The 25,380-nt window shown below is 39.4% G+C and overlaps 1 protein-coding gene across 2 annotated transcripts in view; it reads right to left on the minus strand.

The window, feature by feature from the left end:
• The window catches only part of Dnah8 (dynein axonemal heavy chain 8), a 286,935-nt gene that overhangs the window by 186,154 nt on the left and 75,401 nt on the right, over nucleotides 1–25,380 (minus strand). Inside the window, exons 19-27 of one of the 2 annotated variants that reach the window (XM_005318733.5) lie at nucleotides 21,582–21,717; nucleotides 18,852–18,967; nucleotides 16,580–16,686; nucleotides 11,060–11,135; nucleotides 9,593–9,788; nucleotides 7,476–7,672; nucleotides 6,801–6,927; nucleotides 4,500–4,735; nucleotides 3,270–3,374 (exon numbers count right to left, since the gene is read on the minus strand). In XM_005318733.5, the coding sequence (XP_005318790.3) occupies nucleotides 3,270–3,374; nucleotides 4,500–4,735; nucleotides 6,801–6,927; nucleotides 7,476–7,672; nucleotides 9,593–9,788; nucleotides 11,060–11,135; nucleotides 16,580–16,686; nucleotides 18,852–18,967; nucleotides 21,582–21,717 (1,296 nt within the window). Of the gene's footprint in view, nucleotides 1–3,269; nucleotides 3,375–4,499; nucleotides 4,736–6,800; nucleotides 6,928–7,475; nucleotides 7,673–9,592; nucleotides 9,789–11,059; nucleotides 11,136–16,555; nucleotides 16,687–18,851; nucleotides 18,968–21,581; nucleotides 21,718–25,380 lie in introns of both variants that reach the window. The other variant, XM_078020075.1, reaches the window with a different exon arrangement.

Consider the following 25,380-nt stretch of genomic DNA (forward strand, 5'->3'; position numbering starts at 1 on the left):
TGCAATCACTATGACCCCAATTTCAGTTCTGTGTCCTTGCTACTATGTCTTGCTTCAATATCAGTGACAAAACTTTGCATAAATGAGAAATTTTACACCAGCATCCAATTTATTTGATATTCAATGAAACTTCTCAGCATAATTAAAAAATGCAGAGTTCACTTTCAACGTTTAACCAATGGCGTGTAATTTTTACCAACCTCAGAAATGCTTACAGAAATTTATAGCTGTAAATGTCTACATTAAAAAGAAAAAAAAAGACAATTATCTCAAATCAGAAAACCTAATTATCCACCCTAAGGAACTAGACAATGAACAAACTAATCCCAAAGCAAGCAGAAGGAAGAAATAATAAAAACTAGAGAACAAATAAAGACCATAGAGAATTTTTTAAAAGAGAGAGAAAAATCAACAAATCAAAGGTTCTTTTTGGAAAAGATCAACAAAACTATCAAATGTTTACCTAGACTAACCAAGAATAAAGGAAAGGAGACTCATATTACTAACATTAGCAATGAAAAAGGGGACATCATTATCAGTATTGTAGAAATTAAAAGGATTTTAAAGGCACAAGCAACAGAGTGAACAGGCAAAATAGGAAATGAGAGGAAATATTTGCAAATCATCTCTTTTAGGCAGTTAATATCCAGAATATATAAAGAGCTCCTACAACTCATCAACAAAAAGACAAGCACCCTGATTTTAAAATGGGCCAAAGATTTGAATAGTCATTTCCCCAAAGACTATATATACATGGCCAACAAGCATATGAAAAAAAAATGTTCAATATCACTTATCATTAGGGAAATGCAAATCTAAACCAAAATGTGATACACCTCACCCATCAGGATGTCTCCTGTCAAGGAAATAGGAAATAACAAACATTGGTAAGAAATTAAAACCTTTACATTGTCACTATTTGTGGCAATGTAAAATGGTGAAGTCACTACAGAAAACACTGACAGTTCCTCAAAAATTAAAAATAGAATTACTATATGATCCAGCAATTTCACTTCTGGGTGTGTATCCCAAAGAACTGAAAGCAGGGTCTCAAAGACATACCCAGGTGTTCACAGCAGTGCTATTCACAATGGCCAAAAGGAGGAAGCAAGTCCAGTCTCCTTTATCGGATAAACAAAATGTGATATATATGCATGAAATGGGTTATTCAGCCTTAAAAGGAAAGACATTCTGACACCTGCTACAACAGACAAATGTTAAGGACAGGGTGCCAAGTGACGTAAGCCTTTCACAAAAAGACAAATATTATAATTTCACTTCTGTGGGGTAGACAGGGAAATAAAATGATAAAGATAGAAAGTAAAATGTTGGTTGTCAGAGCGTAGGGGAGGAGGAAAATGGAGATGGTAAAGTATAAGATGGTAAATTTTATGTTATGTGTATTTTATACAGCTTAAAAAAAAAAAAAAAAAAGCTTAGCACAAAGCTACCGTAACCAAGACAGTATTGTACTGGCGTAAGGAGAGACATATAGAAACAAAATAAAGCTAAGTCTGAAATAAGCCCTTCCATTAATGGGCAGTTGATTTCCAACAAGGGTGTCAGGATAATTCGTTGGTGAAGAGCAATGTTGAGACAACTGGATAACCTTACACCATATATAAAAATTAACTCAGAAGGAATCAGAGACATAAATGGAAAATCTAAAATTATGAAATTATTATAATAAAACACAAAATCTTTAAATCCTAGTTGGGCCACAGTTTTCTAGACACAATACCAAAACACAGGCAACAGCAACAATAGGTAAACTGGACTTCATCAAAATTTAAAATGTATGTGCTGGGCCTGGAGTTGTGGCTCAGCAGTAGAGCACTCACCTAGCATGTGGGAGGCACTGAGTTCGATCCTTAGCACCACATAAAAATAAGTAAAATAAAGGTATTGTGTCCACTTACAAGTAAAAAAAAATTTTTTTTAATGTATGTGCTTTGAAAGACATCACCAAGAAAATTAAATGATAACCCAAAGAATGAGAGAAAATATTTGCAAATCATACATCTGATAATGGACTTGTATCCAAAATTCATAAAGAACTCTTACAGCTCAATTAATAAGAGCACAAGCTGTAATCTCAGCTTCTCAGGAGGCTAAGGCAGGAGGATTGCTGAGTTTGAGGCCAGCCTAGGCAACTTGGCAAGACCTTGTCTCAAAACAAAATATAGGTCAGTGATAGAGGACTTGCCTACCACGTGTGAGGCCCTAGGTTCAATCCCCAGCACCAAACAATAAATAAACAAATGAATTAATAATTATTAATTAATTAATTAAAAAGTTCAACCCCATTTTAAACAAGTAAAAGACTTAAATTTGCAATTTTTCCAAAGAAGATACAAAAAATGGCCAATAAAAGGGCCTTGTAAAAAGATGCCTAATATCATTAGCCATTGAGAAATGAAGTACTGGAGGGCTGGAGCTATAGCTCCATGGCACAGCACTTGCCTAGCATATGTGAGGCCATGGGTCGATTCCTAGTACTGCCACAAAAGAAAGAAAGAAAGAAAGAGGTTGGGGGAGAGGAAGAAAGAAAGAAAAAAAGGAAGGAAGGAAGGGAGGGAGGAATGAAGGGAGGGAGAGAGAAAGAGAAATGAAGTACTGGCACATGGAACAATATGTATGAACTCTTGAAAATTTATGCAAGTGAAAAGCCAGTCACAAAACACTACATGTTGTATAGTTCCATCTATATTAAATGTTCAGAACCACAAAAGGTATATCCACAGAGATAGAAAGTGAATTAGTAGTTTCCAGGGCTGGGGTAAGAGGGAGAAGGGGAGTGACTGCTAATGGGTACAGAGTTTCTTCTGGGGTGATGAAAATGTTCTAAAATTAGATAATGATGGTGGTTATGAAAGTTTGTGAATAAAATAAAAACCACCGAATTGTCTATTTCATAACAGTAAACTCTATATATGGCATTGGATTATTTCTCAATGAAAATGTTAATTTAAACAATTAAGTAGCTGGGCACAGTGGTGCATGCCTGTAATCCCAGTGGCTTGGGAGGCTGAGGCAGAGGATTGTGAGTTGAAAGCCAGCCTCAGCAACTTACTGAGGTCCTAAGCAACTCAGCCACACTCTGTCTTAAAATAAAAAATAAAAAAGGGCTGGGGATGTTGCACAGTGGTTAAGCACCCCTGTGTTCAATTCTTGGTATCAAAAAGAAATAAAACAAAACAATTATGTTTTTAAAGTATGAAATATTTTTTAAATAGTGACTTTAAAATAATAATTAAATTTATACTTACAGCTTTGCTCTGCAATTTGTTGAAAGAATATCTCAAGGTATCAACAGCTTCTGACTCTTCCTTGGTTACTTCAACTTCAAATCTGTTTAAAATACCGTAGGCTTCCTGCAGAGTAGAGGTGAGTTCAGAAACACCACAAGGGGAAGCAATTGCCAAACAATTCAGATGCCTTCTAGAAACACTCCTACATCTTAGGAGACAGAAAATTCTACAAGAATGGTTTTCAAAAGTAAAGATGTAGAAAAAGCACATTTTTATTCTCCCTGCCCACCACACAATGACTCCAGATCACAAGCTCTAAAATCTGCATTTATTAAGCACTTATGTGATTCTGGTGGAAACATAGGCAGATCACACTGGGATATCCTTTAAAATATCCCTACAGGGCTGGGGATATAGCTCAGTTGGTAGAGAGCTTGCTTTGCACGCACAAGGCTCTGGGTTCAATCCCCAGCACCACAAAAATAAATAAATAAAATATCCCTAGAGTTAATGTCTGTCTCTCCCCTTGACCTTATCCCAGTGTTACACAAGATAATTCCCCAGGTACAGGGGAGGGAGTGAGCCAAGGAGTGTGGGCAGCCTCTACAAGCAGAAAAGACAAGGAAGGAACCCTCCCCTAGAGACTCCAGAAGGAAAATGGTCTTGCTGTCATATGAATTTTAGCCCCATAAGACCCATATTTGTACTTTTGGTCTGTAGAACTATAAGAGAGTAAGTTTGTGTCATTTTATACCATTTAGAATTTATAATCGGTGATTTGTTATAGCAGCAACAACAAACTAAGACAGTGCATTTTTCTAAAATCATCCTTTCTTGATCTAAGTTCCAACAGTTTATTATTGAGCCTAGGTGAGCTGCTCCCAGTACACTGCTTGTGGTATGTCACTGCCATGAGTGAGACCTAAAACTGGTTTCTAAGGAAAGCCAAAGATATTTGGAAAACTTGCCTAACATACTGGGATTATATGGGAGGGGTGCAGCTATCCTTTTCCATGAAATATTAGTGCAGAATTATTGATAGCTGTCTAGCACAGAACAGCATTATTAATATATTTATATTCCTTTAAATACAACTGATTGTTAATAATTGTTGAAACTTCCCTAAAGACATCAACATCCGGAAAGATACTTCATAGATAAAGAATATTAACAAAGTCTCCTTTCTAGTATTTTTCTATTTGGGAAAAAAAAGGCATTTCAAGAAAGGAAAATGCAATAGTTTCTTACTTCAATGGGTCCCAAAGTCATGTCCATTTGGATTTCATTATCCCGGATAGCAGACAAGGCTTCCATTGCAAATCTGACATCATCTAAATCACGAATAGGTCTAGATAACTTTTTCAAGTATTCATTGATAAATGCTATCATGTCTGACATTTTCTTTTTGTATTCTTCATTCAAATATCTGCAGAGTAACATCTTCCATGCCTTAGCCTCAATTGATAAGGCTAATTTCATTGGCTCTGATGAAGACCAAAAAGATTAAAATAGAATATAATTGGCATTCTGAAACAACCCACTGTGTGTGTGATCTGAGCTTCTGTACTGCACTGTCCCATTCACTAGTCACCAATCACATGTGGCTATTGAACATCTGAAATGTGGTTAGTCCAAATCAGATGCGCTGGCAGGTTAGTGAAGACTTAATTCCTGTTCCCATGGAGGATGCTCAGCTGTGCATGGGAAAGAGGCATGTGGGGGGAAAATACCCCATTAGCAGCCCTCACTCATTCCCCATTCTCCTCTAGGTAACCCCTCTCAGTGGACTGAAATCTATCCTTCAGCCTGCCAAGCCAAGGACCAGTTTTCGTGTTATTCTGCTCCCCACCTCATCTACCTGGAGAGAGCATTTGTATACCCTGCACCCTGGCTGATGGTCCCAGGCCAATCCTGACCTATGATGGACCAATCAGAGACCCTTCTTGAGAGTTTGGAAAGAGAATGGAGAAGGGGCCACATGGTCTGGGAAACAGAAAAAGTTAGAGGGAAAAAGAAATGAGGGGCAGAGGGATACTCCTCAACTTCCTCTACTGGCCCTGGTCCTGGCCTGGCCAGTTCTGAAGGTCCAGCTGCATCTTGGACTCCAGGAGACATGCTTTTTTCCTTTACATAGTTCAAGTGGAGTGCTGTTTCTTGAAACCCCAACAGCTGGAATCTACCTTCTCAATCCTCAGCCATTCCTCCCTGCTCCTCCCCAGCTCTGCTGAGTTTGAAACACAGTCCCCCCACCCCCAACTCTCAACAGCAGAGGGGTGAGATCCTACCTCAGACCCCCGTCATGGCCTCTTTTCTCACTCCTCAGGCCCAGGAATTCAGCCCCCCTCCCCTTTCTTTATAGCAAGTGTCACCTTTCCACTGTTTAGTTTCCTCTGTCCAGAAACAAGCACCCTGGTCCACCATAGCACTGCGGCTACGACTGTTTTTCATATTAAGGATCACAGCATCAACCATGATGGGGAGACAATTAGCAATTTTAAAATTTGCTGTACACACAGTTTCCAAAACGCTGCAGTAGGAGGTCTTGTGATTAATGCCCCTAACGTACAGCTCCTCGTTTCCAGCTAATTAAGCCCCTCTAGTCTTTATGAGTCTTCCCCAGATGAAGTCCTTTCTTGGTAGATATAATATGTAATATATACTGAGCACCCACTGTTGGCCAGGGACTATGATCATGTCTCACAGAAGGCATTTAATGAAGTGGCTACTGTCACGAACGCCAGCAGAGGAAATGGAGGTTAAAGTAGTCGAGTAACCTGAGGAGTCAAACCCAAGGGCCACAGTGGACGTTGACTACCTGAGGGAAGATCTGAAAAGCTGCCGAAGGTGGATACTTGGTGTAAAATAAATATCAGCTGACAATGAAGTCTTCCCACACGGTCAAGAAAGATTCATTGTCCTGTTACCATGGTTAACCATTTAGTGACCAGTTCAAACCATAGACCCACTCACCTCAGAGGTCTGCAAGTCACTCAGGGTGCCTCCTTCCTAAATGCCAGCTCATCCAAAGGAACACACCAGTAAAGCAAGCAACCAACCAACAGGTCTCACCTGAGTAGGTGAGCATCCTTCTACAGATGAGCTTAACCTAGATCCATAATCCTTGAACTCCATGCTGAGACCATTGGTCAGTCCTCTGGGGACAGTGTGCCTGACCATCACTGTGCTCCCTTACCATAGTAAGCAATAGTCAGCTCGGGGTTGTATCTCACATACTTAAATGATTGTCACATCATCCCAGGATGGTGGACTTCTCAAGGGACTTCAAACTGATTTGACCTTTATCTCATGTACACCCTCCTCACAGTAACCTAAGAGAGTGTCACCTGCTGTTTTAGTTGTTCTATAGCGAGCTGAGGAATCCACCTACGCAATGTGTACATGCATGTGAAGAATACGAATGGTCTGGAATTATTTAACATTTATAACATGATACCAAGGTAACTTCATAGCTGCTTGCTCTAAAATAGCATTTCATGTGAACATGCAAATACATCACAATTCAAAAATTTTTTAAAAAAATTTAATTACCTGTATGCAATTCAAGTGCACCTACAACAATAATAGGCTTCAACTCATCAATCTCCTGTTCAAAAGTCGCATAGTGCAGAATTTCTGATCTGATTTCAGTCAGAGAAGGGTTGTTAGCCAAAAATTCCTGCAGTAGGCAACAGTTAATTTTTATTTATTTTCTTAACAGTATCAATCTTATACTTGTAATCACTAAATTAAAAACTTGCATTTATTTATGCATTTGTATACTATATGTGTTCTGGGGCCAGTGGCCTGGGAAAGAACAGGATATCCTGGTAGTCCTTGGAGAGTGAAGGAATTTCACACCCCATGGTGAATAACCAGTTTTATTCAGAGTTCTTAAGTTTCCTTAAGTCTCCTGAATTAGGTCTATTTAGACCCAGTCAGCGAGGTCTAAATAAAAGTGACACACACTTGAATACATGGCCTCTAGACAGTGCCTGGCACACAATGGGCACTCAGTTTTTAAGGGAATTCAGTGAAATCTGTCAGAGCCTCATTATTATTAATTGCCTCCAACAATTAATTGGGAGAATTACCACCAGCCACAACCGGTCAGGTGCTTGTTACTTATGGGTTCTGAGCCTCTGCTCATGAGTTCCTGTCGTTACCACTGTCAAGCATTAAGAGATCAACAGAGCACAAACAACATCCCAAGTAGCAGAAATACACCTTCACTTTCATGTCTCGGTCCTCTGTCCAGAGAGCCTTGTACTTGTCAAAGTCCTGCAGGGCCTCCTGGGCCACCTTTCTTAAGGAATTCACAGAGGAAGAAAGCAGGAGGACCAGCTTGGAAATATCCTTGTGCTCCGCCACCCCTGGGTAAAAATTCTTCAACTTCCTCGCAGGAATAATCTCTTCAAAAGATCCTGAAAGTAGAGGTTTTCACACTCTAGATAAGTTCTGTGTTCAATTTTAAATATTATCAATTTTAGTACTCATAGGGTTTTTCCTTCAAAAAAATCTATTTTCTTAAAGGCACTCTCTCCAAATAATTAAAAGTTGTTCCAAGTAATTGGGTGATACTGTCTTGCTGTCTTCACTCCTCAATCTATTGTGTCAGATTTTGAGGTCTAGATTTCTTTAACCTGGAGAAAATGTGTTACTCAAGGGGAGAACTAGAAGACACTGATTTAAACCCTCTGAAATTAAGACAGGTACAGTGGCACATACCTGTAATCCTAGTGACTCAGGAGGCCAAGACGGGAGGACTACAAGTCCAAGGCCAGCTTGGCCAATTTAGCAAGGTTCTAAGCAGTTTAGAAAGGCCTTGTCTTCATAAAAAAGGGAGATTATATCTCAGTGGTTAAGCACCTGTGGGCTCAACCCCAGCACCAAAACCAAAAAGTTTAAAAAGTCCTTCAAGGAAAATTTAAAAGAATTGGAATTGCTACTGCTACCCTAGAAAAGAGCACAGTGCTTGAAGGAGAGAGACCACATTTACTACCCAAATGACCTTGGACCAGTTATTTCATCTTCATGACTACCCTCATGAAGATTAAGCAAGACAGATCCTGTCTGTCGTCAATGAAGCATCTGGTACACACAGGTCATGCAAAACAATTAACTACTGCTATAAACATCTTCCAGCAAAACACAAATTTGATCATGTCACTGCCTTGACAGAAATCCTCAAAGATTCTCCAGCCACCAAGAAGAGTTTTTACTAATACTTTAGTTTGGCCTGTACAGAAATTTACTTTTTTTTTTTTTTTTTGGTACTGGAGAATGAACCCAGGAGTGCACTGAGCTATATGCCCAGTAGGGTCTCACTAAGTTGCTGAGACTGGCTTTGAACTTGGGATACTCCTGCCTCAGCCTCCTGAGCCACTGGATTACAAGCATGTGATACCACACCCAGCAGCAATTTAATTTTTAAAAAACAGTCACTAACAATTAAAAATCATGACATTTCACATGAAATTCCAGCATCTCTCTTTAAATTTCCAGCATCTCTCTTTAAAGTGGCAAAATTTTGTAGTATGAGGCCCATTTTTCTGCATGGTTACAATCAGCTAAAGCTCAATGGTGTGCTGATTTACCACAGTCCTCAGTAAGCCCATTTGCTCCTTTATTTTGTCTGATATTTAATCAGAATTGAAGCAAAAGAAAATACAAGACACTGGCTTAATTAACTAATTAATGTTGGGATGTGCCTTAGAAGTTCAATCCTTTTCCTTGCTAAGAAGAATTCCACTATATAAGTAAACCATATGATTTTGATCTATTCACCAATTTTCAGATATTGTTTTGTTAACAATTTGGAGCTATTACTAATAATACAGCCCAAGTATCATGCTGAAAGTAAAATTAGTGCTAAGGTTCACTTTAATTTTTAGCCTTTAAGATGAACTAATTTTTCAGACTACCTTAATAGAACAGTGATTAAAAACCTTTATTCATCCATGACCAAAAACCAGAAAAAAAAATAGCTACATGCTATATTTTAGGTGAAAGATGGAAGAACACCAGTTTTTTTAATGCAAAATTTAACCAAGAACCATATTAAAATAACTTAAAACCTATATATTGGGCTGGGGAATGTGTCTCAAGCAGTAGCGCGCTCACCTGGCATGCGCTGGGCGCTGGGTTTGATCCTCAGCACCACATACAAATAAAATAAAGATGTTGTGTCCACCGAAAACTAAAAAATAAATATTAAAAAATCCCCCCCACACACTTAAAAAAAAACAAACCTATATGTTGTCAAACCACAGAAGAATCAGAAAGGCTATGTGCTAATGGTTACAATCCTAAGATTCTATTTCTCTGAGGTTTAACTTTCTTACTGTCTTCCCTCTTCAGCGATTTTCCTGTGCTTGGGTGATTCAGGTCGGTAGTAGTCCGAGTGGGGCTGGAAATAGCAGACTTGATGTGGCGGACCTGCTGCTGTCCCCAGTGAGCCACACCTCTGCTGACCTCCAGGGTTAACTGGATCATTCGGTTAATGGCTTGCTGAATGTCATCCAAACTGGGAACCATTACCTGTGGAAAGAAGCAGCCAGGACACCATACTACCAGCACAGACCATCCACCCCTCCAAGTCTCACCATCCCGGTTTTCCCATGGAGTGGGCAAAGCTTTCGCTGGTCCTACAGAAGGCCGCTTTAAGAATGGGCTGCAGACTTTCTCCATCCTGAAGTTCTCCCATTCCATCCATTCCTGCCAGCCAAAAGGTCAAATGTAGTCCTCTTCACCCTCTCCCTGTGAGCATGACCAGATGCAGCCAAGAAATGTGAACTACAGTTGGAATGTTCATGGATCAGAATGACCAGAGGTAGCTAGATAGTGACCTTGACTCTTTGAACTGCATCAGATAAGCTAAGAAGCTATCCTTCAGGAGGCTGAGCCATGCAAATGTGAAGTTAGGTGCCACAGTCTGGCTGGGCACAAATCACGAGCCACTCAAGCAGGAACAAACTTTATTTCTGAACTCCCACAGCACTCCTCCGTGCGCACTTCCCGGGAACTCTCCCAAACACCACTCACCTGGCTCCTCCAGGAACCCACCACACACCAACAGGAACTCCCCCGCACCCACCCGGCTGCACTCACACTCACTCTCAGAATCCCAAGAGAACTCAATGGGAACTCCAAAGCAGTGGGACCCGGAGGCAGCAAGAGCCGCCCTATACCAGACAGTAATGGTCTAATATACAATTGAATCAATCCAGCATCATCTTAATGGCTCGCCTCTCAACCATTACTTCTGGCAAAATGCCAGGAGCCATTCTGACTTGGCCGTGGCTCTCAGCAGTTAGGTGGCACACAGGCTGCTCCTGCCTGGCATTTTGGTCAATCTGTGTGGCTTGGAGTTCCAGATGCCAATAAACAGCTGGGTTAGTTGTAGAGATAAGCTGTGGGAAGGCTCAGGGGATACACTGTGCTCAGGACATGGGCTTATTCTTCTATTCTGCCATTCATGTGTTGCTTCACAATGGTGGGTTTGGGGTGAGGACTTCCATGATGCTTTTATTTTAGTGAGTTAGTGTCCAAAGTAAGAAAACTCCAGGTGATTTGTAGGACATCTAACAACTGATGGCTAAACAAATACTTAACTGTTTCACCAGGCTTCAAAGCACCATGAGCTATGCAGAAGTAATTTTTAATATAGATATAAAGGATAACATTTTTATTTTTGTAAAAGAGAAAGTAAAAAGATGAATAGGACCAAGATGGTCCTCTAAATGAAAGTTCAGTTCTAATACTACACTTCCTAAATACATTGCCAAAATATCACTGTATTTAATACTTACCACATTAGGGATTGCAAGATGTACTTCAGTTTTTATAAAGGAAATGATATCTTCTGACCGCTTTCGTCCATAAGGGCTGTAATAAGATGGACATTAAGCTGATGAACTTTTGCCTCAAATTTCACAAATAGCTTGTTATGCTCCAAGTTTCCATACTAGAAATAAAGCCCATTTTCAAAACACTAAATTACCCTCAGAGAGTGTTACTTATAATAGAGCCATAAATTGTAGAGAGCTAAGAAAACACAATGATTTAACAGTATTAGAAGCAAAATGTTAATCTCACAGACACTTTCTAGTATTTGAATGTTTCTCGCACAGTAACCATTTAATAATATCCACACAGGGCAGTCCTTGTTCTCCGCCCAGCGATGCTGCAGCCTGAGATCAGCAACAACAAGCAAGTACCTTCACAGATGCTGTTATGTACACATTTCTAAAAGACTGAACAGGAGGTTTCTGGTTGAGGTTTCCCAAAAAGTGCTTTTTAAAATAGTACCACTACCCAGCAACTCAGGAGGCTGAGACAAGAGGATTGCAAGTTCCAGGCCAGTCTTAGCAACTTAGCAAGGCCCTCAGCAACTTAGTGAGATCCTGTCTCAAAATAAATAAAAAGGCTGGGGATGTGGCTCAGAGGTAAAGCACTCCAGGTTCAATCCCTAGTACCAAAAATAAATAAGAATCAAAAAACTAAAACAGTGTCACTCATGCACAGACACACAGACATGTGTCTAGCAATGAAGGACACACCCAGATCTGCAGATAAGTTTGGCTCTCTTTCTATGCCTTGACTGCCATCCCCATCCCAGGCAAAAATATTTAAAAAGCAAACTTTCTGTCACTATTGAAAAACACCTCCACATGCAAGTATAAGCTGACTGGGGGGGGGGAGGCACCCGGGGTCACAAGAAACACTGACTCTGAGTTCAAAAGCAGAGACCTCACTTGGAGCCATCTAGGCCAACATCAATGGTTCCCAGATTAACGTATTCCTAAAAGGAACTCTTTGAACTAAAAGCAAGCAAGCAAACAAATGGCTTCTTATTCATGGTGTCCCTCTGAAATTTAAGATGCAGCAATAAAACCAGGGGATACTGGAATACAAAGGTTACTATTTCGAGTTCCCTAAATAGAAACAAGCAGCCAGAGAATAGGTCCTAGATCATTCAGTAACTTATTTAGCAAATCAGGGGGTTGGCTCAAGGAGGTCTCCAAAATTTTAGATGCAAACTACAAAGAGATAGAAATTACTTAAAGAAAAGGGCAGAGGAAGGACCACGATGAGTAACATCCATTGAGTGCTTAACGTATGCCAGAAACTTTCCATCAATTAACCCATTTCATCCTCGAAATTCACTCTGCAAAGCAGATACTATGATAATTATTCCCATTTTATAGATGAAGAAACTAAGGCAGAGAGAGGCTAAGGAATTTATAGACAGTCACTCAGCTCAGGAATGCTTCACTACCTAGATCCAGGTATGAATCCTACACAGCTATGGCAGGAGGATCTCAAATTCAAGACTAGCCTGGGCAACATTTGGAGGTCCTTCCTCAAAATAAAAAAATTTTTAAAAGAGCTGGGCATGTGGCTCAGTGGTAGAACACCTTGCCTGACACACATGAGGCCTTTGGTCTAATCCCTGGCACTGCCCAAAATAATTTAATTTAAAAATAAAAAAGACAGGACTGGGGATATAGCTCAGTGGTAGAGTGCCCCTGGGTTCAATCCCTAATACCACACACACACACACACATACACAAAATGAAATTAAAAATTGAAACAGAAACTCACTCCAGATAAAACTAACAATATAGTGGTATAAAAAGTCTAAAATAAGTACACTGAGAATGCTCAAAGAGATAAAAAAAAAAAAAGCTGTCTCCCAGAGAAAAAAATTAAAAATAGAGAAACTGCTAACCAAGGAAAAAATGATATAATATTTGGAGGATAAGGAGGAAAGTATTTATCTAAATATTTAAAATGCAGTAGACAACATAATCTCTAGAAAAGATAGAGATCCTTGCCCATAATGTAGTTCACAAAGGCAAAAGCAGTATGTATGTATGTGTGTATATATGAATGACAGAGTAGTGAGGAGAAAGGAAGGGCAGGTTGAGGGGCCCCAGCATATAAGATGACCACTTGCCCAGTGGACCCAGGAGAGTCCCCAGTTAACTCTGACCTGGCACCTCATCTGGATATTCACAAAAGTGTCCTAGTTGGAACAATGAATTATATAGTCATTCTGTTCAATATTCAATTAATAGGCATTCCAGAAGAAATCAATGAAGGAATGTCCTAGAAGAAATAACTAAAGAGGAAATTGGTGAGATTTTTCCAGAATTAAGGGAAGCCATGAGCCCTCAGATAGGAAGTGCTCTGTGTGAACAAAGCAGAACTTAATAAAGACAAATCCACCCAGGGTCAGCAAACTGCAGAAACATCAAGGATAAAAAAAGAATCTTTGGTTAGGCACACTGCAAACATCTCATCAGCAGACAACATGGGTCAGGAAAAAAAAAATGAAGAAAAATTTTCAAAGCACTGAGAGAAAAAACTAACAACAAAGGCATTTTCAGACATACAAAGAAAAATAACAGAATTCACCTCTCACAAATCCTCGATAAGGAACAGGTGTTATACAAAGCATACAAAGAATCTGGGGATTTTATAAAATATGCCAGTAAATAAATTATTTTTGAGTGTTGCAAAAAAAAGGCAAAACTACATCATCAAACTACAGTAGTCATATAGGCATAGTACAGTAAGTAAAGCCTGCACAGGCCCTTATAGTCAGAAATAATTTGAGGAAACTGCAAAACTACAGAAAGCCTTGTGCTTTAAAAGCAAAATGTGTGCTTTCTAGATTCAAAGACAAAAGATATAGGATAAAGATATACAAAATGTATAGAAGGCATTTTAAATAGAGTTGTTTTGTAATTGTTGTTTTGTGTGGTTTGGTTTGATTTGGTTTGTTTGCAGGACTGAGAACTGGAACCAGGGATGCTCTACCACTGAGCCCCATCCCCAACCCTTTTTATTTTTTTATTTTGAGATAGGTTCTCACTAAACTGCTAAGGTTGGCCTCAAACTTAACCTTGCCGAGGCTCCCTGTGTTGATGGGATTACAAGCGCGTACCATCACACCTGGTGAGAATTTATTTTAAAAGACATAGATATCACTTCTTTTTCTAAGATTGATAATTTTGAATATTTTTTGTAATGGTTAATTTGAATTGTGAATTTGATTGGATTGAGATGTCAAGGATTAAGAGGGGTATGGGTGTGTCAATGAGGGTGTGTCTAGGAATGACTGGCATGTGGGATAGCCAACTGAAATGGAGACCCTCCCTAAGCATGGGCAGCACCAACCAATAGGATGATGGCTTAGATGGAATAAAAGTTAGAGGAACAAGGAAGTGATGAACCCAGCCTAATTCCATTTTAAGATTGGGAGCCATCTCGTCACAAAGTCATGAAAAGTTAATTTCTGTTTTACTACAAATTACTTCTATTTCTAAACTTGCTTGGAATGCCTGCCAGTGCCTTGAACTCACCCATGCCTGGCTTTCCCTGACCAGATAACAACTCTCTCTGAAACCCTAATGGCACCTCATAAATTCTGATGTTGGGATCTAAATTTACTCCCTAATTTGAAATGTTGAACCATTTTGGTCATTAACCTACTATCTGTCTTTGTATTATGCTTTTCAAAATCCTGTTATCTGTAAGTTCTCAAGACACCCCCCTTTTTACGACATTTTGTGCTATAAACCATGCTGCTATAGAGTTGGGGTACTGTCCTGTAACCCACGGATTTTGGGAGAGACAGTCCTGGCCAGTCAGAATTATAAGTTTTTGCTTTAATTTGATTTAAAATTGGAGCCGGTGGTCTTTGCAACATGATTTAATAGAAGCAGCAGCAGATGCAAGCTCTTTTCTTCTTGAATGAGTTCTTGCTTGCTGCTTCAGTCATATAAGGATACAGGACTTTCACTTCTTCATTCTTCCAAAGTGGATTCTCCAGAAGCCTTTGGTCTCAGACTAGGGTAGCACCATTGATCCGTCTTGTTCTGGAGCTTCAGCTTCTTGAACTGCGCAGCTAGTGGTTCTCCCAGCTCTTCAGCCTGCAGAGGGCCACTGTGGACTATCCAGCTTCTGGTTGCATAAGCCAACCTAATAAGTCCCCCTTTTATAATTATATTTCCTCTTGATTCTGTTCCTTTAAAGAACCCTAATATATTTTTAAAACTCAGCAAAAGAAAAATGAAAATTAATAAAGAAATAAAAAGGTAAGGGGAACCAATAAAAGAGAATATCATGCTTCTCCACGTGGTCAGGGATGATGATTATCAAGCTAAAGCACAGGCATTGATGTGATCAAATTGTAACGCTAAAGAAACCATTCCTGCAACAGTGTGGGAGATTTGAGAGGTAGAGAAAAGGGCACGGGCAGCACCCAGTGACCCCACAATTAGAGAAGATATTTGCTTTATTATTATTAACAAAATAATATATTGCAAATATTTATTACTTAATCCACTCCAATAAAAAAAAAAAAAAACGGCAGGCTGGGCTGGGGTTGTGTCTCAGTGGTAGAGTGCTTGCCTAGCACCTGGAAGGCACTGGGTTCAATTCTCAGCACTACATAAAAAAATTAAGTTATCATGTCCATCTATAGCTAAAAACATTTTCTTTAAAAAAAGGGAAGAAGAGAACAACCCTTAAAAAACAAAAAGCAGGCAGAAAACCCCACAAACTATAAGGAATAGACAAATGGTCCGTAAACACATGGAAATACATTCAATCTCATCAGTAGCCAAGAAAATGAGAATTTAAATCCCGATGAGATGCTGTTTCACACTCTGTGTTAGTAAGAATTTCTAAAATGAAAAATATTGTTTTCAAGGATGAGGAGCCACGGACCCTCACACTATGCATTGCCTGGTGAAGTGAGCCATGCATGCACCCTAGGACCCAGGAGATCAGCTCTTAGCAGGTGCAGCTAGAGGCAGATACAAGAGGGCTCAGAGGTGTTTTATTCATGACAGCCCAAGCTGGAAACAACCCAATGACCACCACCGGCGGAACAGATAAACAGATTGTGCACACTCCAACTCCACCAAAGTGTTAATAAACTGTAGCAACACAGATGAATCTCAGAAAAGTAATGCTGAGTACAAGTCAAATACAAACAAAAGGCAGTGACACATTGGAGATAGAAACAAGTGATAAGCTCTAAAGAAAACCAAGACCAAGACCAAGTTCAGGCGAGCAGGTAGAGGACCAGTCAGGGATTACCAATCTTCTCAATCTTGGCCTGGGTGACAGGAACATAGTTGTTTATTCAATTACAGTTCTTGCAGTATTATAGGGATTTTTTCAAACAGCCTTTTAATGGATGTTTTATTTTAAATTTTATATTTTTTAAAATTAATAAAAATTAAAATAATATTATTAGAATCATATTATTATAGGGAGTATTATCGGACATAGTTAGCATATTTTCAACTTGCCTTGCAACAAATATTCTTCTTTTCATTGTATCCAAAGATAACCGTGTAGCTTTTTGAAGACTGTCCAGTAGTTGATGAGAGAAAAATGCAAAGACCTCTTTACATTCCTGTAATAAGAAATCATATTAAATTTCATACCACAAAATAAACTTCCATCATCCCCAGAACAATGACACATACTAGAAGGTACATGTGAAAGGCGAGAAATAATACACTATACAATTTCAATGACACTATTTAAATAAAGGTAATACTAAATTACTTGTCTGGTTTTTTTTAGGCAAATAACATTACATTAAAAGTGTGCTTGCAGCCAGGTGTGGTGGTGCCCACCTGAAATCCCAGCTAATCAGGAGGCTGAGGCAGGAGGATCACAAGTTTGAGGTTAGCCTGGGCAACTTATAGTGAGATTCTATCTCAAAATAAAAAGGGCTGAGGATTAGCTCAGAGGCAGGATGCCTACCATGTGTGAGGCCCTGGGTTCTACCCCCAATGCCACAGAGGGAGAGAGAGAGAGACAGAGAGAGAGACAGAGAGACAGAGAGACAGAGAGAGAGAGAAGAAGAAGAAGAAGAAGAAGGAGGAGGAGGAGGAGGAGGAGGAGAAGAGGAGGAGGAGGAGGAGGAGGAGGAGCATGGGGGGGAGAAAAAGAAGAGTGTTTTGCAAAAACACCCTATCAAACCAGAATGACGGACTCAAAATATAAAATTCAAAAACAGTAACTATTTAAAATCATCCTGGTTTGCTCAACACTAAATCATTCACCCAACAAACCTGAAGCACTTAAGTGCTGTGTACTTCTCAATGTGGAGGGGCATGGGCACAGGTGAAAGATGTGTCTCTATCATCAAAATGTTCAGCATGGTTTGAGGTGGGTAGTGAACCCCCAGGGCTCAGCAAGCCCTCTACCTTAGCCCCCAGCCCCATCTGGATCACACAACAAGTCATACATCAGGATCCAGATTCTGACTACTCTGCCCCCTGGGGCTAAGTAGGAGAGTAAGGTTGAGTTGGGTTGGAGGAGTTATTAGGAATGAGCAAAAAAGAATTTCAAGCTTCTCCATGTGGTCAGGGGTGACAATGATCAAGCTAAAGCACAGGCATTGATGTGATCAGATTGTAATGCTAGAGAGACCATTCCTCCAATGGCGTGGGAGTTGGATTTGAGAGGTAGAGAAGACAGCACAATGCAGCTCCCAGTGACTCCCACAATTAGGGAGTCTCTACTGGGGCTCAGTCTTGTTTTAAGCCCCCCTAACCTGGTATCAAAGGGAATGCAACTGCCTGCGAGGGTTCACTGAGATGGGGTGCACTTTTCCTGTCAGCTGACTTCTGCCTGTTGTTAAACTCATTGTTAATGGCTTCCTGGTGCGTGGTACTGCAAATTCTAAGCTAAAATCTAGACCCTGTAGGGAAGCATCTCCCAATCAGTTTGTGATCTCGTCATTGAGCAAGAAGGCAAGTTTATTACAGTTAGAGTTTATTTCCAAAACTGTATTACAGTATGGAAAAGTAGGTAAGAAAAAAGAATGAAGAGAGGGTGGGTATGAGGGATTAAAAGAAAACTGCCAGGAGGAAGAGAAAGCAGGAATGTGTGAGAGTGGCCTTCAAAGTTGATAGGTGACCATGAAAGAGAAACCCCCTGCCTCCTTTTCAACCTTCACCCTCACCATAATGTGACCATTTGCGCATTCAATCTGTTTCTCCTGCTGGGAGAGGCCACGGGTTAACCATAGTGCAATCCCTGAGCCCCAAGTGAATCATTATCAGGACTTGGGATACAGACAACTCAATTAAACCCAATAACAAGGACAAAGTTCCACACTGAGTGAAATGAATGGGTGCTATAAGTTGCATTTACTATGTAAGAAAACATGGGCAGACCACAATGGAGGAAGATCCTATAGAAACTGTAACAGACAAACCTCATCAAAAGTTAGTTATAGGGAGTTGGGATTGCGGCTCAGCGGGTAGAGCGCTTGCCTAGCACTCCTGAGGCACTGGGTTCAATCCTCAGAACCACATAAAAATAAAGGTTATTGTGTCCACCTACAACTAAAACAATTTTTAAAAAAATAAAGTTAGTGATATTGGGGAGAACCTTAAGGATTACCTGATCTTACAATGTGCAACTGGAAATTGTATTTTTTGGAATCTGTTATAAATTGGGCATAGGTTAGTTTCAGAACTGCCTGGAAGTAGCCCCCTTTGGGTTACGTATAATCCAATGAGTCATAATGAAATCTGCAAGAGGTTGTTTCACAGTAAATACCTTTTTAAACTCATCCTCTTTGTCATTAGCATCACCCTCGGTCACCAAATTGGACTCGTAATCATTGCTTTCGCCCTCCTCCATTTCACTTCCAAAAACAACATGTTTCTGGTGTTCTAAGGATAGAAGACAAAACAAAAACATAGTAGGTGAATTCTTCAGCATTAGGTTTATTCTATGTGGCAAAACCTTCTTAGGAAGCTCATTTTTTAAAGCTGTTAAAGACTTACTTTTATCTTTCTTATATTTACATATTTTTTTTTGCATTTGTTCCTATAGGAGTATCATCCTCAAATTCAATTAAACCGTGAATCTCAGTAGAATCATCATTTTACTAAGAAATATAATTCTGTCAATATACTCTTTTTTAAAAATAATTTTTAGTTGTAGTTGGAAACAATACCTTTATTTTTATTTGTTTTTATTTTTTATGTGGTGCTGAGGATGGAACCCAGTGCCTCGCACATGCTAGGCGAGTGCTCTACCGCTGAGCCACCACCCCAGCCCCTGTCAATCTACTCTTAATGTCTAGAATTAAGACAAGTTTTAAGAGGGTTTTACATATTATGTTTCTTAATTATTTGTTCACCTGTTGAGTTTTCTAACTTAATGAAGATTTATTCTTAATTCTTGATACTTGTGATTAAAAAAACTGGTTAAACTAAGTGAAGACTTCTTAGAGCAAAGCCAGCATGCTGTGCATTCTCATTTTAGGCTCAGAGCGTCTCAACCCCAGCACTACTGATATTTGGGGCTTTGTCGTTGAGAGCTATCCTTTAGGACATTTAGCAGTATCCCTGGCCCCCTACCCAGTCCTCTTAGAATGTCACTTGCATGAGTTTTCTGCTTGACCAGAATGTTCTCTCATTCCAAAAAGCCATAGTTCAAACATAGATGCCATAGTTCAAACCTGTTGGACTGTAGCTCACCCTTTTAGGCAAAGCTATCTCTTCAAGTCTCCTTCAAAACCTCAACACTAATCAAAACGGATTCTACTGTCACGTATAACTAAAAGGAACCAATAAAGTTTTTTTAAAAAAAAATCACATTGGAGCTGGGCACTGTGGCACACACCTGTAATCCCAGCAGCTCTAGAAGATAAAGCAGGAGGATGGTGAGTTCAAAGCCAGCCTCAGCAACGGCAAGGCACTAAGCAACTTAGTGAGACCCTGTCTCTAAATAAAATACAAAATAGGGCTGGGGATTTGGCTCAGTGTTTGAGTGCCCTGGTAACCCCCCACAAAAAAATAATCACAATGTACATCATCATATGTGCAAATACGTGTCAATCAAAAATTTTAAAATACAAACAAAAGAGACCTTTCAATGTCTTTTCCTGAAATATAAATAATTTAATCTGCATATTGCCTCATGAATATTTGAGGACATTGACTATAACTTCTTGGCCAAAGAATCAAAGTGTGTATCCACTTTATTAAGGTTAAGAAGATAATTGGCAAAATAGATAACATATCTTTTATTAAAAAAAAAAATCCACACTAAGTTGGTGACACAGCCATGAGCCAATCAGTGGCCTGCCTCACACAAAGCCAACCTCCCGCTATGTTACTAAGCAGGGGATGGTGGGAAGGGCAAGTATGTAAGCAAATACAGGGATCATGACTGACATATATAGACAAATCCCCATAAAATATTAACAAGTCAATCCTCCAATTACAAATTTCTACCTAGACAGTTCTTATTTTGAACTTGAAAACATAACTTCAAAACAAAATATCTATGTCCCTTCAAATGTACCCAAAGATTCTAAATATCTAGGACAGGGCAATCTGAGCAATACTAAAAGTTCCAGATTCTTAAACCACAAGTAAGGAAGCAGGAAGCAAAGATCTCTACCTGGGAATCTTTTCTTAAAATCCTCTGCCCCTGCTAGAGAAGATCAAATTCAGCAGCTTGTTTTGGAGGGGCTTATTTACATATATTGACTAAAATTATTAAAACTTTGGACTTCATTGAGGGAATGAGATTCTGAAATTGGGAGGACTGGAAATGGAGTAAAAATCCATTTCCAGTCTTCCCAATTAAATAATCCAGGCACCTTGTCACACAGATTTTCCTCAGCAGAGTGAATCAGGGTGATGAGGGCTTTGGCAAAGTCAAAAAGAGTGAAGACAAAGCTTTGTACGCCTTTTGTTAACCACGGGGTGGGGTAGGAGGTGGGGGGAAGATATGCCATGGTGGGATCTTTGACTCCTTGGGGGTACACTTTCCACTAGGTCCCATTTACCTCTACCCTGACACCGTTCTAAGGAAGAAGGCGCAGCTGGTACCATTCAGAGAAAGATCTAGGGGGAAAATGTCTTGAAACTTAGTCTTGCCCAAATCAAGTTTTCTGGATTCATGAGAATTTTAGATTTTATCCTTGTCTGGTTTATTTTTTTAAAAAAGTAAAATGAATCAAAGGATCAAAGTGACATGATTGATTAGAATGCTATTCAAAAAGAAAAAGAAACACAGCAAGCCTGAGGGTGTAACCATAACCTGCTTATAAGGTTGGTCCTTGGTTGGCATCTGGGAACCCTGGATTTCAGAGGTTGCCACTATTTCCTAAGTGACAAGAGAACTCACAGAGCCTAAACTATACAAAAACGCAGTTTATGATGGACACCTGCTCTGGAGTCCTGAATTTTGCTACCTGCTAAGTGGAAGGTGCTCATATGAGGACATATCTGTAGCTCTCATGACTCAAAAATTAACTAGTGAAATTACCTGGTACTGGTTTTATTGCTTTCCCAGTGGATTTAACTTCATAAATTTGCTCAAATATTAATATAAGTTCTCTGACGGCTTCTTCCACATGCTTACTTTTGTGGTTTAGAATATCAGCCCACTCTCTCGTGTACGTCTATTAAATAAAGAAATGACTATTAATTTTCAGATACCTAAAAGTAGTGAGAATTTATTAATATGACTTTATTAATTTTAATAATTAATTATACTTTATTTATTTTATTTATTTAATTAAAATTAGTTAGTTAAATATTTATTAATATTTGTTAATAAAATTATTTATTAATATTTATTAATATTAAATGTTTGGATAAATATTTACTTAATAATTAAATAAATGTTTGTTTGGGTGAATATTTAATTAATAAATAAATAACATGACTATTAATTTATGAAAATATAATTAAGTTTACTTAAAAATAACTAGAGAGGTTGGGAGAAGAACTCAGTAGTAAAGCATTTTCCAAGGATACTCAAGGTCCTGGGTTTGATCCCTGGTAACACAAATAAATAAATAAGATAATGTTGACCATGCTTTATGTTTCAGATCTAAAATTGCCTGCCGCCCAAAGCACAGATGGTAAGGTCCAAGCAAAAGATGACAAAGAAAAAATCTATTCTTTTTCTAGTATTTGACTCAATCACACCCATAAATCTAGAACAGAAAAACATTGCCAAAAGTTGAAAATGAGATATGATATGAAAGGTACAATCCAAAGTGTTACATTGGTGCTGTATGCCTGGCATTGATTTAAGAGTTCACATGTATTAGCTAATTTAATTAAAGGACATTCTCTAGTAATAATTAACATTATGGTCTCTATTTCACAGAAAGCCAAGGCTCCAAAGTTAAGAAATTTGCCCAGGTCACCCAGTAGATGGTAAGAATAAGAGTTTGAACTCATCTTTGATTCACAAAGTCTGTGTTTTGCTTTTCTGACCTTTTCCAATAGCCAGAAAAGGGTTTAATGAAGAAGTTGAGAGCTAGTCAAATTCAGAAAACTGGCTCATAAAATTGAATAAGGCTTTGAACATATCAAACAATATCCCTGCATTTTATAAAAGAGTCAAGTAAATGGTAGCTGTCAACTTGGACCTTCAAATCAAAACCACTATGAGGGGCTTGGGTTGCAGCTCAGAGGCAGAGAGCTTGCCTAGCAGGTGTGAGGCACTGGGTTCAATTCTCAGCACTGCATATAAATAAATGAGTAAAATAAAGGTCCATTAACATCTAAAAAAAAAAAAAAAACCACCATGAGATGCCACTTCACACTCACTCTGAGGGCTAAAAGACAGAAGACAGTAAGTGCCAGTAAGGATGTAGGGAAACTGGAACCCTTATAACCACTGGCGGGATTGCAAAATGATGCAGCCACTTTGGAAAACACTATGGCAGTTCTTCAAAAGGTTAAACAGAGTGTTAACATATGACCCAGAAACTCCACTCCTATATATGCACCCCCTAAAAAGAAAACATGTCTACACATAATGTTATAAACAGCATTATTAATAACAGCCCAAAACTGGAAATGACCAAATATCTATCAACTGATAAATGCATAACTAAAAGGTGATACATCCATACAATGCACTATTATTACTGGAATAAAGTCTGGGCTGCCCACAACTCACAGGCTAATATTTGGGACACAAGAGTTGATAGGAAGGAATCAGATTTATTCAGGGGCTGGCATCTTGGAAGATGGAAGCACTGTCAACCTCAAAGCTCCATCTTGGGAGGTCAAGGAGTATAAAGGGTTTTTTTAGTGAGGGAAAGGAGGAGCAGGGCAGGAAGGCCACATGAGCGCAGCCTTTGTCATCTAGGCTGTGTATCTCCTATTTCACTTCTTCTCTGGGGTACAGGAGCATTAAAATGGACCTCAACCTCCTGGGTCTAGCTTCTGTAGTTCTTTTTAGATGGATATGCTACTTTTCAGCAAGTTAAAGCCACATTGATTTATCTGCTTTGTGTTAATTGAGCATAGAACTAAAGACTAAGGAGGGGCATTATCAAGGTCATCACTTGTACTGGGTTCTATAAATCTCAAGAAAAATTTAGCAGCAAACATCTTAACCATTTCGGAGGACTTCCCTTTAGAATTTAGTATGAAGAGGATATAATGCTCGCAAAAGGATTAGGGAGAGACAACAACCTTAAGGAAGAGATAAAGAAAGGACATTTGCAAAAGAAACAAAATTCTGACACATGTGACACTGAATGAACTGTGCTAAGTGAACAAAGCCAATTTATAATATTCTAAAATGCACCATAGTGATGGTTGTATAGCTCTGAATACACTAAAAGACATTGAGTTATACAGTTTGCATGGCTGAGCTGCAAGGTTTATGAATTTTGTCTCAATAAAGCTGTTTAAAAATAATAATTAGTGCCAGAAATATTTTGAAGCAGAAATTAGGGAAAGAAAAATTAACGGGAGGTGAGAAAGTGAAGGCAGCATGTGTGAGGAATTGGAGGAGTTTGGTTGAATGAGAGGTGAAGGGTAGTTTTTGTGGCCAAGGAAGAGGTGAAGGTATATTGGACTGCTGGTGGGAAGGAACCATTCAGTACTACTGAGAAACTGATGTCACTCCATTTTTGAGAAATCAGCCTCTACCTCAGAGCAAAGCCTGCCCAAGGAAGGGGGCATGACCCTTGTCCTTGGAAAAACCCACAGAGCACTCCTAGGCACATACCCACCCTGCTGAGGTGTTTGTCTACAAATAACAGGAAAGATCTGCAGCACCAGGTGTCCCTGACTCAGTTAGGCTAGGTGAGGTCCCAGAGCAACCCCCTAGCAACCTCTAATCAGCATGAGATAGGGAAAATACCTGGGATGCCAGATGACCCTCGAGTAGTTTATGGTGGTTGATAACATGTTGGGAAACCATGTAGTTCAGCACGTACTCCCCTCATGGCTTAAAAACCAATCAGTTCAAAGGAATCCCCCTCTTGTACTAACCAATCACCCCTACCCAACTTGTTCCCTCCAGTGAATGTGCTAATCAATGTTAAGAGTTGTTGTTTGATTTTCCCGCGGTGTGGAATGATTAGCTGTGTGATGTTGTGACACATAGAGTACCCCCAAAACCTATAAAAATCTCACTGAACAAATGACCGGGACTCACTCCCTGGGACCGCTGCATCGGAAACGGTTATGAGTCCAGGCTCAAGCTTGCAATTTAGACTCCTGTGTGATTGCATAGAATTCGGCTCCTGGAGGTCTATTGGGGTCCCATGAATCTGGCATTACAGTATAAGTTGAAGATATAGAAAAACAGGGGGACTAGTAGAGCAAAGTCATCAATAAGGGGTGTTAGATAGCTATTTCATTGTTGTGACCAAAAGACCTGACAGAACAGATGAAAGTTCATTCTGGCTCACAGTTTCAGAGATTCATGCCCTGGGCTCAAGGTGAGCAGATCATGGTGGAAGAGAGTGGTGGAAGAAAACAGCTCAGAACATAGCAACCAGGAGAGAGAGAGAGAACATTCTATTCACGGAGGACAAAATATGTTACCCTTAGCCATACTCTACCTGCCAACAATAAACGCCTAGTGGATTAATCCACTGATTAGCTTACACTTCTCACAATCTGAACATTTCACCTCTGAAAACTCCTGCATTGTCCTACCCATGAGCTTTTGGGGACACCTTATCTCTGAACCATAACAGAAGTCAAAAAGGCATGAGATCTTGAACCCATTTGGAGGATCTCAATTTTGAAAAGAAGCAGAAACTTTCTCTACGGAACCAGAAGGAAGAAAAGATGGATACAGG

The sequence above is a fragment of the Ictidomys tridecemlineatus genome, chromosome 8 (genome assembly GCF_052094955.1).
Source record: "Ictidomys tridecemlineatus isolate mIctTri1 chromosome 8, mIctTri1.hap1, whole genome shotgun sequence".
Lineage (NCBI taxonomy): Eukaryota > Metazoa > Chordata > Mammalia > Rodentia > Sciuridae > Ictidomys > Ictidomys tridecemlineatus.